Source organism: Mchenga conophoros, linkage group LG13, assembly GCF_057382185.1.
Source record: "Mchenga conophoros isolate Kocher_MC1m ecotype Shallow Benthic linkage group LG13, M_conophoros_male_GT1.1, whole genome shotgun sequence".
Taxonomy (NCBI): domain Eukaryota; kingdom Metazoa; phylum Chordata; class Actinopteri; order Cichliformes; family Cichlidae; genus Mchenga; species Mchenga conophoros.
This window is the reverse complement of record NC_140538.1, coordinates 14,278,519-14,292,644: the sequence shown is the minus strand read 5'-3', so window position 1 is coordinate 14,292,644 and position 14,126 is coordinate 14,278,519. Positions and strand designations below refer to the sequence as shown.

Sequence of the window (14,126 nt, the reverse complement as noted above, 5' to 3'; positions counted from 1 at the left end):
ACCAAGTAGGGCAAGTGGCTGAGGCTAAGGACTGCAATTCCATCCAGCCTAGTTCATTTCAGTCATCCGCTCAGCGCACAGACGGAACAAGGAGAGCAATTTCAGCGCTGCGTATTTGTCAAAGCCCCCCCAAAAGCCTAAAGTTTAAAAAAAAGAAACAAAGAAAGAACAGAAAAAATGGTAAAGTACATGAGACATCACAGCGAGCTGAAACCCGAAGAGGTCATGTCGGAGTCTGATGCGTCCATGGACCAGCAGGATTTCGGAGAGATGTCCGACTATTCTTTCAGCGACGTTATATACTCCAAATGTTCCGCAATGGACCAAATCGGCACTTTTATGAAGAACGTGCAAGTGCTGCTCGATGCAGCCAATTACATTGAAAACATTGAGAAGAACAACGGAAGTAAGTAAACACGGGCTGCAGGGGATATTAACACGTAATGCGCCGAGCAGACAACAATAGAGGCGAAGGCGACAAAAGACGCGCAGCCCGACAGCAGCCCGTCATGTTTTACCTGCTACTGGGAAACCGTGCCGTCTCAATCGGCCTCACTCTTATCCTGCGTAATATGACCACTCGAAGAACTCCAGAAATCACCGAAATTTGGAAGTCGGGAAACAATCGCATAGCGGAGACAGCCTCGCAACAATAGCCTTGCAGCGATCCGCTCCCATTAAAACCGGTGTTTTTGCAGACCGTGGGAGACGCAGCCCGGCTCATAACGCACGGTTCAGTGTATTCATTATATGAACTAGCACAGCCATGCATGTGTGCGCATTTACGTTCATACATGTAGACGTTTATGACACGAGACATCCAGTTTATACTTCTTTTTTTCTATCATTCCCTCACAGCTAATTTTAAGATTGCGCTCCTAAAATATCATATCCACTCGGAAATCTCGCATTTACGCCCTCTCTGATCTAGACTGCAATGTGGGTTTTTTAATTTCCAATGAAAATTCCTAATTCGAAATCCAACTGCGGGTTTGCTCGGCCAGCATCTGCTTCCTTGTATGTGTTGTTCACATGGTTTCCACATGGAACAAATTGCAAAGTTCTCATTGGTCAGGATCCATGTTTCCAACGCGAGTGTCACTGCAGTTGACCAATCGCGTGCAGGATTTTGTCTGGCGAGGTTTCTGGGAACAGTAGTTCTTGTGTGATTTGTTAAATTCTTCTCGCTTGAGAGCTGTTTCCAAGCGTTTGCTCTTCAGTCTGGACTGTTCTTGATAAGTTTAAATTGACTTGCTCTAAATGAAACTATATGTATATATGCATGGACATTTTTTAAGGTGTGCTTGTGCATTGCACCGAATTTTAGTCATTCCAAGGATGTGTTGCCATTGCTCAAATCCAACCATCTTCTTCCTTGTAGCATATTTAATCCTCTTTATCTTTTTTCTTCTATCACCAGAATGTGAGCACGGGTATGCTTCAACATACCCCGCAACCCAGATTTCACTTCAACAGAAACAACGCAAATTAAAGAACAGGAAACTGGACAATATTCACAATAGGTAGGTTAAAGTCTGGAAATATATTTATATGCATATGCTGTATTTTGCATATTTAAGCCATGTGACCGTTCTGGTTATATATTTATATACCTATTTTCAACAGGTCGGCACACAATGAACTGGAAAAGAACAGGTGAGTGAAAAATCACAGAGGAGGTCACTTATATGCATGTTTAGGTTATAAACACATAATGCAGACAGGTGAAGACTGCACTAAAGAGGGTAAAATAAAGACAATGAAATATTGCGAGTCATACTTCCTTCGTTGCTACCTATGCATAACAAGTTGACTGTGAGGATGAAGGATGGAAAAAAACTCAACAACACGCCCATAGTTGTTAATCGTCTGTGGCAGTTTATCTCAACAGTCGGTTGTTTCGAAATGGAGCTTCAAACTGTTTGCATATCTAAGTCATATGCTAAATATGTTGGCCATGCATTTTCAACATGACTCGCACCAGAGTTCTATAAGTCAGCATGGTATCATCATGGGATTATAAAAAAAGACCTTTTTATCAACAACTCTGATATTTCATGAGTTGTGTGTGATAGGAGAGTGCGTTTTGCGAGGCAAATATAAGGGAGATGTAAGCAGCACTGTTCCTAGAGGACGTGCAGACATTTCCCCAGTCAGCAAATGGGAACCGTCTGTTTCCAGACAACAGGGCTCCTTCGTGAGAGATTCTCAGCTGCAGGTCTAACTGCAGCTTGCGTCTGTAGCTCCAGGATGAGGCAGCCTCTGCTCTGAAACAAATGTCAGGACACATTTATCCTAAAATTAAATGCCCAGCCATGTGTGACATATTCTCACTTTAAATGATAAATGAAAAGAGGAAGAGAGCATCTTCAAGAAGGCTCATAAAGGACTGTTTTCTATTACAAAATGGTGGCCAATGCAGAAGAAAAGAGATGACATCATGACTTGACCTACATTTTACACCATTTTTTTGAAAGGATAGTGAGTGTCCTTTGCCAGTTTTTGCATTCATTCAGACCACAGGCTCAGAGGCTTTGGTGGATCAGAAATAGAATATCAGGCTGACCTCGGCAGTTTTTAAATCTGGGACCAGACAGATCCATATTTAATTGTAAGGGAGTCAGATGGCATAGCTTATGAGCAAAAGGGATAAACAGATAAAGTGCCAGGATCCATTAACACTTACATCACTCATCATCCTGAATAGAATTGATGAGGAACAATCAAGTAGTTTTTGCTTTTTCTAATAAGATACAAATCAAATTGGATGAGGAGGTAATAATCTGACCGGATGAGGATCAGTGCAAATGAATAGATTACTGTGCAAATTCATCAGTCAGTTTTCTGTTCATGTATTATGTTGAATAATGCAGATTGCTCTATGTCATTTACAGGCGAGCACATCTTCGTCTGTGCTTGGAGAGGTTGAAGTCCCTCATTCCTCTGGGACCAGACTGCAGTCGGCATACCACTCTGGGACTGCTCAACAAGGCCAAAGCACATATCAAGGTGTGGTAGTCTAAGGGAGGAGTGTGGCGCTGTAATGGGACTAAGAGCTGATTTCCTCTCAAAAGTAGTAATGCAACCATACTGACATCAAGCTTTTTCTGCCTGACTGCCGACGTGTTAATAGTTTGGTTAATATCGTTTTGGGAAAGCAGCAGCAACAAGATAACCGTTTAGTCAACATGCCGAAAAAGGCCTTATTCACAGCAGGGGCTTTGACTTGTCGTAGCACGAAAAACACAGGTGATACTAATAACATAATGTGTCCCAGCAAGCCATAGCGGTGTGACGGCGAGCCAGCATGAACTGGCCTGAAATCAAACAGAACTGTCTGCTGTGTTTCTGCAAAGTGGTGAGATTCAAAGGCCTGGATACAGGCAAAGCGTGACTAAGAGCAGGACCCTGAAACCAAAGCAACTAAATTCAGTCATGGGTAATTATCAGTAAAAAAAAAGAATAATAAAAGAAAAAGAAAAGGCCTGTTGCTGTCAACAGCAGTGCCGGCATTCTGTTTACAGCAAATTGCTTTGTATATTGGCTCAAACAGGGGGAGAGAGCTGTGTTATTTCCAGCAGCCGCTGCAGGATGAAAAGGTTTGATTTTAATTGTAACTGACTCAGTTCAAACACTAGGAAAGGAGAAGATACGACTAGATAAACACAACATTTATCATAAACTGGCAATAAAGCAACGCTAAATGCTTGCGCGCTTATGGTTTACATGTAAAGTAGGGATTTTTCAAGCAGAGTCACTTTTCCCAGAACCCCGAGATGATTGGACCTTAAGGCAGCTGCTGTGTGGTTGTTTGAGTTTTTCTTCCCCTTTGAAAAAATCTCCCTGGGGATGTTTGCAGGGCTCACTTTTGCAAGGTTTTGAGCCTTGGTAAGTCTTTGATTAGAACTTGTGTCTTTAACACTGCAGGATAACATCAGAATGGGACACTTAACCTTGGACTTAGGAGCACTGCAGCTATCCTGCTATTAAAACTAGTTGACTGACTGAACTAAAAGAGACTTAAAGATTTCAAACATTCAATGCAATGGCTCCCCTGAGTACAGCAAGCAAACTCAGATCAAACTTTGGTGGAAAGATTGGTGCTGTTTTTTTGCCCCGTCTGTACAGTTTCCAGCTGTGAGCAACAGCTAAAGAATGACTAAAGGCTACAATATGAAAGCAATCCTGGCTTGGCAACAGACTCTGAGAGTTTATCACAGTCGGGGTTAGTGAGTAAAGTACCTAAGATGTCAGCTGTTGACTTTGGACTTGCCTGTTTCACATCCAGGAAATGAGGCTTTTGAATGCTGCTGCTTTGTATTTTTGGAACCAGGGGTTGTGCAGTACAATAAAAGGTGGAGCAGGTGCAGCCAATAATAAGCTCTGTTGAGCTGCAGAGAGAAAGGCTAGCACTACTGTCACTTATGTGGAGGCTCCATTATACCAAATTCAATTATACAAACACACAAGTCTATTTAAACGTTACTCAGAACTAGCAGGTCAAAAGTCTTACCCTTCATAATATAATACCACAAATACATTTTTGTCATATTTATGTAAAATGAAGCAGGTGTCACAGCCAAATAAATCTTTATTTATATTTCAAGCTAATATGTCCCAAATGCTTATTATCTTAACAATATAATAGGGGACATTACATGAAATGTAATACACAGCTTTTGCCAATAGGAAAAGCAGTCCTTTTTCAATGAATTACTTTCCCCCAAAATCACTGTTCATTTTACACATTCTGCCACTTGGAACTATAAATGTGCAGCTGTGGAGAAATTACATTAGTTTCAATGTACACATAAGCAGCAAATCTTGTTCAACTGCTGGTTTGTGTGCAAATTATCCAGACTGTGCTGCTATAGTTCCATACATGAGCTTTGATTCATGGGACAACTGGGCGTAATGACCGGGATTATGTGATCTTATATCCGTATAATTACAGAGGTTCATAATTGAATTTCAGGACTTTGGTTATTTCTTAGCTTAACAGCTACAATTGCAGTAAACAACTTAAAGTACACACATCCAACAAAAACTACTGGAAATCATAAGTGGACCTAAACTGGACTGGAGTCCAAGTTGGCGAAGGTTAAATGCATAAATTAAAACTAAGAGGGCCAAAAGCAAAACACTCTTGTCCAAAGCAGGACGGGGTGACCTTTAGATTCATTTGTATAGCGAAGCTCATAAAATGAATTCTCTTCCTTCTCCATCCAGCCATATTTCACTTTTATCCACCACACACAGGCACCATCTATTCCCTTAGATCCCATCCAGCAACTTGCTGTCACTGTGTTAAATAATTTATTGGAAATATCGCATTTTACAGCAGCCATATATATGTACATATTACCACATTATCAACTCGCTGCATACATGAGAATTCTGCCATGCTTTCCATATTATGTTAAACATGAGGAACATTTACAGAGGTGTAGTGATAACGATATCTTTGAAAATGCTTTTTGAAAACACTGACTGGGATGGTTAAGAACCTCACAGATCGCCTGACATTGTTGTTAGGTTTCTGCATAATGCAGTGCTTTTAATTCTTACTCGTGCCACTTTTTAGAAACTTGAAGAGATAGACCGGAGGAGTCAGCACCAGCTGGAGACCTTAGAGAGGGAGCAAAGGCACCTGCAGAGGCAGCTAGCTCTGCTGCAGACCCACGGAGAGTGGGAGCGCGTTCGTACGGACAGCCTGGGTTCCCGCATGGACTCTGATCGCTCAGAGTCTGACAGAGGTTAGTACTTGCACTAAAGGCTTCATTTCATTTCAAATGCAGAGACTGATTTGTATTCATTGGCTTTTTTTATGTGTCTGTGTGTGTTTGAGCAGAGGAAATTGAAGTTGATGTGGAAAGCACTGAGTTCTCCCATGGAGAAATGGACAGTGTAAGCACCAGTGGTGCAAGCGACCTGGATGACCATAGCAGCCGGCAGAGCTCCGCCAGTGATGAGGGCTACTCCACTTGCAGCCTGAAACTGGCCTTTTCTGCTTAAAGCACCAGCCTATACTTTCATTAAGCTGCAGTCTTTTATGGCTTTTACCTGTCAAAGTACCAGCCTACAGCTCCAGTCTCCCTTACCGTTTAGCTAATCTGTCATCAGAAGAACCAGCCCCTATCCTATCTTTACCTGACAAATGAAACATCTCCACCCAAGAACCAGCCTTAAGTTCAGCTCAAGTCTGAAAGTCTAAAACAGTCTCCTTCCAAAAACCAAGCGGCTCCAATTTACACAACCACAAATCTCCAGCAATATACGGTTTCCTTACTTTAAAAGATGACTTAATCAATCACCCGAATGTCCCTTTACCCATTACCAGCTTGAAGCCGCCATACCTGCACTTGATAGTGATCCTTTAGAGGACCCATGAATGCACCTGTGTCAAACACTAAAGGCTAAACTGTACCTTTAGTGAAGTTGATCCTCAGAAACCAGCAAAACAGACAAAAAATCCCAAATACCAGCTAGAAACTCACCATTGGGAACGTTCGCTCCATTGCCTTGTAAAAACAAAAAAAACATGGCCCTTTTTCTTTGGATAATGTATCCAGATAGCACTTCTTGTCAGTGTCCAAGTCAGAGGAAAGGGCTAAAATGTCTGCATTCCAAAATGTTTATCATACTTCTATAACCTCTGCTTTAGGACCCACCAACATCATCGATCCATGTGGCGTCCCTCTTCTTAAGTGACATACAGTCAGATACAGAGAGGTGGTGCAGTCCACCCTTGTTATTCTAATTTATTTTGCATATAATATTTATTTTTGGTATATTTAATTGTACTGTAGCTAGGTCTTGGTCATGCTTGAATGGGAAAAAAAACCCTTGCTGTTAAATTCTTTTATTATTTTCTGTTTCTAAATGTTTACCAAACTTACATGATGTAAAATCCCCACTGAAGCAGTGCTAGTTTAATGCATTACTCGAAATGCTTTCACACTGTGCGTGAATTAAATTTTTTTTAGACAGTAATAAGCTATCCCGCACTTGTCCAAGCACAAAGCTCAAGCAATAATGCCTCTAGTTTTAATAGATCTTCAGTGTTGGCTGGGTTTAGCACATTATTCTGTCCGTCCAACTCCAAATTATAGTTTTCCACTTGCTCCAGCGGTAGTACCAGCTATTCATAATCAACAGTGAAATGATTGTAATGGACTCGAAACGCTATGGTGCATGTGTATTTGAATGTAGCCTTTCTAATCATGTTGTAATGTGCTTTGGATTGAGTCTTACAACCATGTGTGTAGCATGAACCACATAAACACCACAGATTTTGGTTTGTACTTCATTGTTTAACTTTTTTGTTTGTATCGTAGCAGAAAAAGCTAAAATCCTTGAAATCTGGAGACTTGATAATTTGATGTGTATTTGACGCAAAGAATTGCACTGCTGAGCTATTCAAATCCATGAAACCAAATGAGACCATTTATCTGCATTCTTCTGATCCAGTTTCTAAGTAGATCACCACCAAATTGTGTCTTAAAGTGGGTATATGACTCTTGCACCTGTAACCCCCAACATGTTTGGGAAACTATAAAATGCACTATGAAAATGACTTTTGTTAAGGAAGTACGTTGAAGCACACCCCCAGAATGTTTTTCTTGTGCTTAATCAGCCATCCAAGGTGACTTTTTTGCAAAACATGTGCTGCTGGTCCCCTGCTTTGTTACAGTTCCTGATAACTACCCTTGAAATCTTAATAAACCTCTACACAGAAAAACCCCAATCCTGTCTATTTTAATCCCTACTTTTAACGTTCAATAAAGTCATAAGAGTTGTATTAGAACAGAGCAAGTTTCACATGCAAGTCAGGTCTGTGGTGTAGCCAGTTTGCCAATGTTGAGCATCTAACATGAGAAAAGAGAAAAAAATAAAAAAAAATCATGTTACTCAAATGAGAAAATCGGTTGTATTCACAGCTGCAACCTGATGTTGACGACATCGCTTTGCCACCACCTACAGGACCTGACGGGGCCACGACTAAAATACACTGCTGAGATGGTGAAATGATGTAAAGGATCAAATCTTTAAAAACTGAAAACAATGTTTATTTCACTGTTATATGTACATGAGGGAAAACTTAAATTCAGCCAACTCAAAATCAACACCATTATTAATTCAGACTTTCCTAGAACACGTTAATGTTTAAAATCCAGCCTCAAATGCAAAAACCACATCTACAGGCGCATGTTTATAAATAAAACAGATGGTATTTGGCCTCAGTGGACAAACCGCAAACTCTATGGCTTTTCTAAAACACCATTTCCTTTTCTTACATAATAGATGACCTTGCTCCAATGGAGGGCAAGTCCCTCATATGGATTGTATTTGTTGTGCCTAACAATAATAATAATAATAATAATAATATATATATATGAAACTACAACAATATTTCAAAACATTGGTGTGCAAGCACTTACTTTCAAAGCTTACTTTACTCGAGAAACTTAAATCATGTATAAACACAATGGAAAGCACTGATACAGCTAGTATACAGTGGACTATTATGTACAGGTCATATCAGGTCATTGTGGCATTAGATGTCTGACATTGTATTTGGACGTGTCATGGTACTGGGTCATAGGCTTGTCTGCAATACCACACGTTCCCACTCCCACCTTGCCGTTGACGCTTTCTGGAGATGCAAATATGCTCCTCTTCACCTAGAATAAACAAAAGCACATGGAAATCAACATTAGTAGCTGTTGCAACAATGTAGTACTGGAAAATTTGTATTAATTATGCATTACAAAGAACTTAACAGTAACCTATGGACACATGTCACTAGTTTCAAGCCGATATCTTGGTTTTCTAACACTAGCCTTAAAAATAACTTACCTGGCCTTTCTTGTTCTTTGAGTAGGCTTTGTTGTTGAACTGCTGCCACTTTGACTTTTGCTCCTCTCGTTCTTGCTCCAGCTCCTTCATCCTCTGTACCTTCTTCTGAGCTTTCTTCTTTTTATACTCCCTCTGCTCTGCTATCTGCTCTTTCCTAGAGAGAGAGAGAGAGAGAGAGAGAGAGAGAGAGAGAGAGAGAGAGAGAGAGAGAGAGTCTAATTTTCTTTCTCAGAATTGTAACTGACAGCATTTACACAGCTTATTAGATGGGGAGAATTTTCCTTTAACTGCTGTAAATTAAGGGTTGTTTTCTCACTTTATTGAAAATAAAGTGCTCTGCTACTGGAAAGCGGTACAAAAAGAATTAACTGTGTGTTGCTGTACACCCAACTGAATCTGACAGATTTTACCTTACCAGCCAAAAGCAGGTGCAGCAGATCTATTCAGCAAAAGACTTTCAGATACTTGCATCATTTTACAATGTGCCTATAAATTTGCCTGGTAGCAGGACACTGTCCCTTTTCTTGTTTATATTCATCTCCACCATTTTCCTTTTAACAGCTTAAATCCCTTGCTCTTGCTGAGACTGCTGTCTTGTGGCTGGCTTTGAGTCCTTGATACTTTGAGCTACTTTCCCTCTGTTAATTTCTTTAGTGTCCACATTTAGCTGTCTGATTAGGTTTGTTGTTACAAAGGTTTTCACAGCGGTCTTTGGCAAACTTACTTCCAAGCTTTGTTAGCATATGGCTGTGACTGCAGAAGTGACTATTTGTCTGCGCTGCTGTGCGCAAGTTGTGTATGATTGAAGCAGACCAGTTCTTAATCAGCCATATGACCAATTAATGACGACTCCAGAACAAGAATACTGGAAATTTGCCAGTTCCGGTCCCTCGAATTTTAGCCCTCGTTTATAGAAACAATCTTATTTTTCTACTTTCTTCTTTATTAGTAGAGATTGATGTGTTTCTACTAATAAAGCTAATTGCTACAGATATATGCACTGTTTTAAACTGATGGTTAAATAAGAAACTTTTTTTCATGGATAATAGTAGAATTTCCTATTGTCTTCTTATAATAATAATAATGATAATAATAATAATAATAATAATGGTTTGCATTTATATAGCGCTTCTCTAGACACTCAAAGTGCTTTACAATTCCACTATTCATTCACTCTCACATTCACACACTGATGGAGGCAAACCACAGTTGTAGCCACAGCTGCCCTGGGGCAGACTGACAGAAGTGAGGCTGCTATATCGCGTCATCGGCCCCTCTGGCCAACACCAGTAGGCGGTAGGGTGAAGTGTCTTGCCCAAGGACACAACAACCAGCTACAGACAGAGTTTGGGATCGAACCGGCAACCTTCCGGTTACAAGATGAGCTTCCAGACCCAACCCCCTGAACCACGGTCATTATCAGGGAATGATAATTCCCTGAACCACGGTCACCCCCGTCATCATCATCATCATCATCATCATTATTATCATCATCATCATCATCAATAATTAATTTTATCTGAAAAGGTAACATGTACAATATTAACAAAATGTTGCCATTCCAGGCATTGTACCAGAGTTAGCTTAAGCTAATTTGCATATGTAGTCCCACTTTACCCATTTTATAGACTAATTAGTGTGCGCAGGCCTCTGCTACCGATTTGTACTTGCACTTGTTTCTCATCCTGCCTTCAAAAACAACTGACTGGACCGCTTCAGTCCCACGGTCCAGTCAAGCGTCAACACTAATTGCCGCAGCTGCTTTAGGGCTGCTAAGCTATCATTTTAGGTTCCTATAATTTACTGTTAGCAGTTTGCTGCCCTTTTTCATTGCTCTGTACGGTTGATGCAAAAGTTACCCATAGCTTGATAGTAAAATTCTATTTTGTTTTTTCCTAACAAACTTTTTTTCTAATGGCGCTACATCCTTTTGTGTTAAGTAGCATGCAGTTAAGTTTAATTTTGTTATTTTCTTTTAATAAGATTAGCTAAACCAGACCTTCCCAAAGTGTGGGGCCCGGCGTGGTATGAAAAGGAAAAAAAACAAAACAACGCTTGGACACTGCTAGTACGGGGCGCCCACAGAAACGCAAAGCAGGAGATGAAGCATCGCTGAATATGTTTCCAAACCAACTTCATTCTTAGCCAAAGACTAGAAAATATGGTGAAGCATATCTACCCTTTCGTTTCACCTGCACAAGTGCTAAGGTAGGTCTCAACGGCAGAATTGGTTTCCCTTGCGTCGGGAGCACGCGCTGGGCTCTTCAAATCACAGACAAACAGTATCCCACATTCTTGATTTTTAGTTCACAAACACTTGTTGTAATGACTAACTACTCTGGACATTTTGGAGATGTTAGCTCTTTATACAGTAAAGTTACAGCGGGATACAAATAATATCAGGCTCATCCTGCCACAATTTGTTCCCCCTGTCTATTCTTGTAAAACAAAGGGGGGCCCAGCAAAAAAAAGTTTGGGAACCACTGAGCTAAGCTAAGTTCGGCTTCAATCACTTTGAGTTATGCAGCACCAATTCTTCAAAGTTCTTGTGTTGTTAGTTCTAAAGCTTTAAATCATTTAATTGTGTCTCAATTGTCCGTATGGTTGATTACAGTTGTTCCCATTCCTGTCCTTGATTTAAGTTCAGTTTTATATGCACAGAGTTTCATTGAGTGAGTTAGAGAAGAGTTTGTTCATACCTCGACTTTGGCTTCATACTCCCATCCTCCTCCAAAAGCTTTCCTTCCTCTACTGCCTTGAGGTTCTGTAGAGGAATCACTTCAGCATTCCCATATCCAGTGAAGGTAACGGCTGCAGTGCCGTTGTCTCGGTCTATCTCCTCAATCTCCGCTTCATAAATCCTGCAAAAAAATCCCGTCTGTAAGCAGGTGAGTATGAGCCAAATACGCCAGGTCTACTTTATAAGTAAAGCCTAAAACTAACATATAATCTGTCTGTTAAATACAACTACACATCTTACACCATTTTCCATTTTTACAATATATATTTATAAAAAAAAACTGTACACTTGTTTCCTTGAACATGGCTAAATGTGTGGATTTAAATCTAAAATTGTTGCTTATAATATTGTTTTTACAATGCTGTCCCATATCAGTATAAATAATCTCATTTCCTTGACTCACTGAACAAGTACAGTTGGAAATGTAGGTATTTGACATGTGCGACTAACATGCATCTACAAAAATAATAAAGTAAATAATAAAACAGCTACTACAAATCAGATGAGGGTTTAAATTGCAGCGCTATAAAAAGTATGTGGACACACATAATGTTTTCATTTAAAGAGGCTGCTGACACTCACTGTCCGTCCTGACTCCACATAGCCAGACACTTGTCTCCCACTTTCCAGCCATGCTTCACAGGAACTGTGTCCGAGCCACTTGTTTTGGCAACAGTCTCTGCCGGCTGTGAGGTCAGGAGGTCTTTTGTCAAATCAATGACTTCCTGCAAAATACATAAAAGGAAATCAGATTTTCATTCTCCATCAGAAAATATAGTTAACAGTAACAAGTCGCTGCAGTTGTAACAATAAAAAGAGAGTGACAGAAAGTGCAAAAGTATCATAATATAAATCACTGTGGCACGCCCCACAATTAAGGTTTAAAACATTAATCAGTTAAGGAAATCAAGCTCAACTGTAAAGACAGTCAGACAGAACTTTAAAACATTAAAATAGGAATAACACAAAATATTGTCTTTTGAAACATTTCAGTTTCCTACAAGTTGGAATGCATGCTATTGGTGTAATTTGTTAAATGGGATATTCTCCACATAGGATAAAACCTTATCAGGAGATCATCGGTTCTTTTCCACAACACAACATCAGTCCACACACTAGGGAGCGTCAAATTATTTTATATATATATCCGATGTTATTCCCGGGATCTGCTGGAGCCACTCGCCTAGCTTGGGAGTATGTATGTATGTGTATATATATATGTATATATATATATATATATATATATATATATATATATATATATATATATATATATGTATGTATGTGTGTGTATGTATGTATGTATGTATATATATATATATATATATATATATGTGTGTGTGTGTGTGTGTGTGTGTGTGTGTATGTATGTATGTATGTATGTGTGTATGTGTGTGTGTGTGTGTATATATATAGTAAGTATTATTGTAAGTATTTAAACTGTTGTAAATGACTTGTTGAACTATAATCTGTGAAACATCTCTCCTGAATGATAGCAAATAATTTTGAGTCAGAAACAACATTATATAAATTATTTTTTTTACACAGTGTTTTTTTTTTTCATTTATTCAAAACTTATAAATAATTCATTTATGTTTTCGTTGTGTTACTTTAAAAGTAACAGCAACACATCACTTGCTCACCTTGCTTTAAAAGAAGCAATTGTCTACTATGAGTAAATTAAACAAACCTGTAAGTCTTTTTGGAGTTTAAGAAGGTCTTCATTGTCTGGATCAGTAGATAGAGCGACTTCAACTTGCTGCAGCTGGGCTTTGTAGTTGCTCAACTGTTTAACCAAGTCCTCCGACATCTGTGTTGACAAAACAGGGAAAATGGCTACTTGCGTTAGCACAAATCCTATAATTCAGTGACAAACGGAATAAATATGCGTGCTAGCCTGGATTAGGCATATGCCGAATGTACAAACTTCTAACGTAGGCTGTGTAAAACCCGTAACGAGTGAAAGCTGTGTCACAAAAATACTAAAGACCATGATTTACGTTTTGTCTCATATAGCATCCGCGCTAACATGGCGCTAAACGATTAGCAAGCAGGGTTCCCTTGGCCCTAAAATTGCGTAAATTTAACGTACGTCGGCTAATGCTAACTATAAGCGGCACACTGGTTGAGAGACAAAAATAACAGATTACTGTGTAATCTTACCTCAATATCAATACTCTTTGCCGATAAATATAGTAAGCATTCAACTCTAAACCTGATATCTTTGTTCAAAATGCCTGCTTAAAAAGAAAGAACAGTCCACTCTCTGTACTTCCGTCGCGGACAACCAGCCGGAAACACATTGAACACGCTCTCGCGATAACAGATGGGCTCTGATGTCGCCAGCGCCCCTGACGGTGGTAATAATATTGTCTCTTTGCATATTACAAGTGAACCATACCCTTATCCTATAGGATGAAGATTATAAAATAAAAGCTTAAATATTTTGGAGACTCCAAGGGTAAAACGATAAATCAAAAGATTGTTTAATTCAAATACGAATCAGGTCCACAACAGAAAAACTGAA

General features: G+C 39.5%; 2 protein-coding genes across 2 annotated transcripts; one reads left to right on the top strand and one right to left on the bottom strand.

Annotated features, from left to right (window-relative positions):
• On the top strand, window positions 1-7,741 carry LOC146560972 (max-interacting protein 1-like). Its single transcript, XM_085296617.1, has 6 exons — window positions 1-406; window positions 1,421-1,523; window positions 1,627-1,656; window positions 2,895-3,009; window positions 5,585-5,756; window positions 5,852-7,741. The coding sequence occupies exons 1-6, from the start codon at window positions 178-180 to the stop codon at window positions 6,013-6,015; spliced, it is 813 nt and encodes a 270-aa protein (XP_085152743.1). The 5' UTR covers window positions 1-177; the 3' UTR covers window positions 6,016-7,741.
• Window positions 7,742-8,047: 306 nt separating this feature from the next.
• Window positions 8,048-13,910, bottom strand: LOC146560971 (survival of motor neuron-related-splicing factor 30-like). Its single transcript, XM_085296618.1, has 6 exons — window positions 13,763-13,910; window positions 13,290-13,409; window positions 12,182-12,324; window positions 11,559-11,720; window positions 8,860-9,013; window positions 8,048-8,684 (listed from the first exon to the last, which is right to left on the bottom strand). Exons 2-6 carry the CDS (start codon window positions 13,407-13,409, stop codon window positions 8,547-8,549), a joined length of 717 nt encoding a protein of 238 aa, XP_085152744.1. The 5' UTR covers window positions 13,763-13,910; the 3' UTR covers window positions 8,048-8,546.
• Window positions 13,911-14,126: the final 216 nt, after the last annotated feature.

What these genes read in the sequence shown, in the direction of transcription:
- LOC146560972 (XM_085296617.1), top strand. Translation starts at nt 178, where the DNA reads ATGGTAAAGTACATGAGACATCACAGCGAGCTGAAACCCGAAGAGGTC. An exon ending in CATTGAGAAGAACAACGGAA is followed by an intron (nt 407 to 1,420) that starts GTAAGTAAACAC and finishes TTCTATCACCAG; the next exon opens with AATGTGAGCACGGGTATGCT. An exon ending in CTGGACAATATTCACAATAG is followed by an intron (nt 1,524 to 1,626) that starts GTAGGTTAAAGT and finishes TATTTTCAACAG; the next exon opens with GTCGGCACACAATGAACTGG.
- LOC146560971 (XM_085296618.1), bottom strand. Translation starts at nt 13,409, where the DNA reads ATGTCGGAGGACTTGGTTAAACAGTTGAGCAACTACAAAGCCCAGCTG. An exon ending in AACTCCAAAAAGACTTACAG is followed by an intron (nt 12,325 to 13,289) that starts GTTTGTTTAATT and finishes TGTATTTTGCAG; the next exon opens with GAAGTCATTGATTTGACAAA. An exon ending in CAAAGAACAAGAAAGGCCAG is followed by an intron (nt 8,685 to 8,859) that starts GTAAGTTATTTT and finishes TGTTTATTCTAG; the next exon opens with GTGAAGAGGAGCATATTTGC.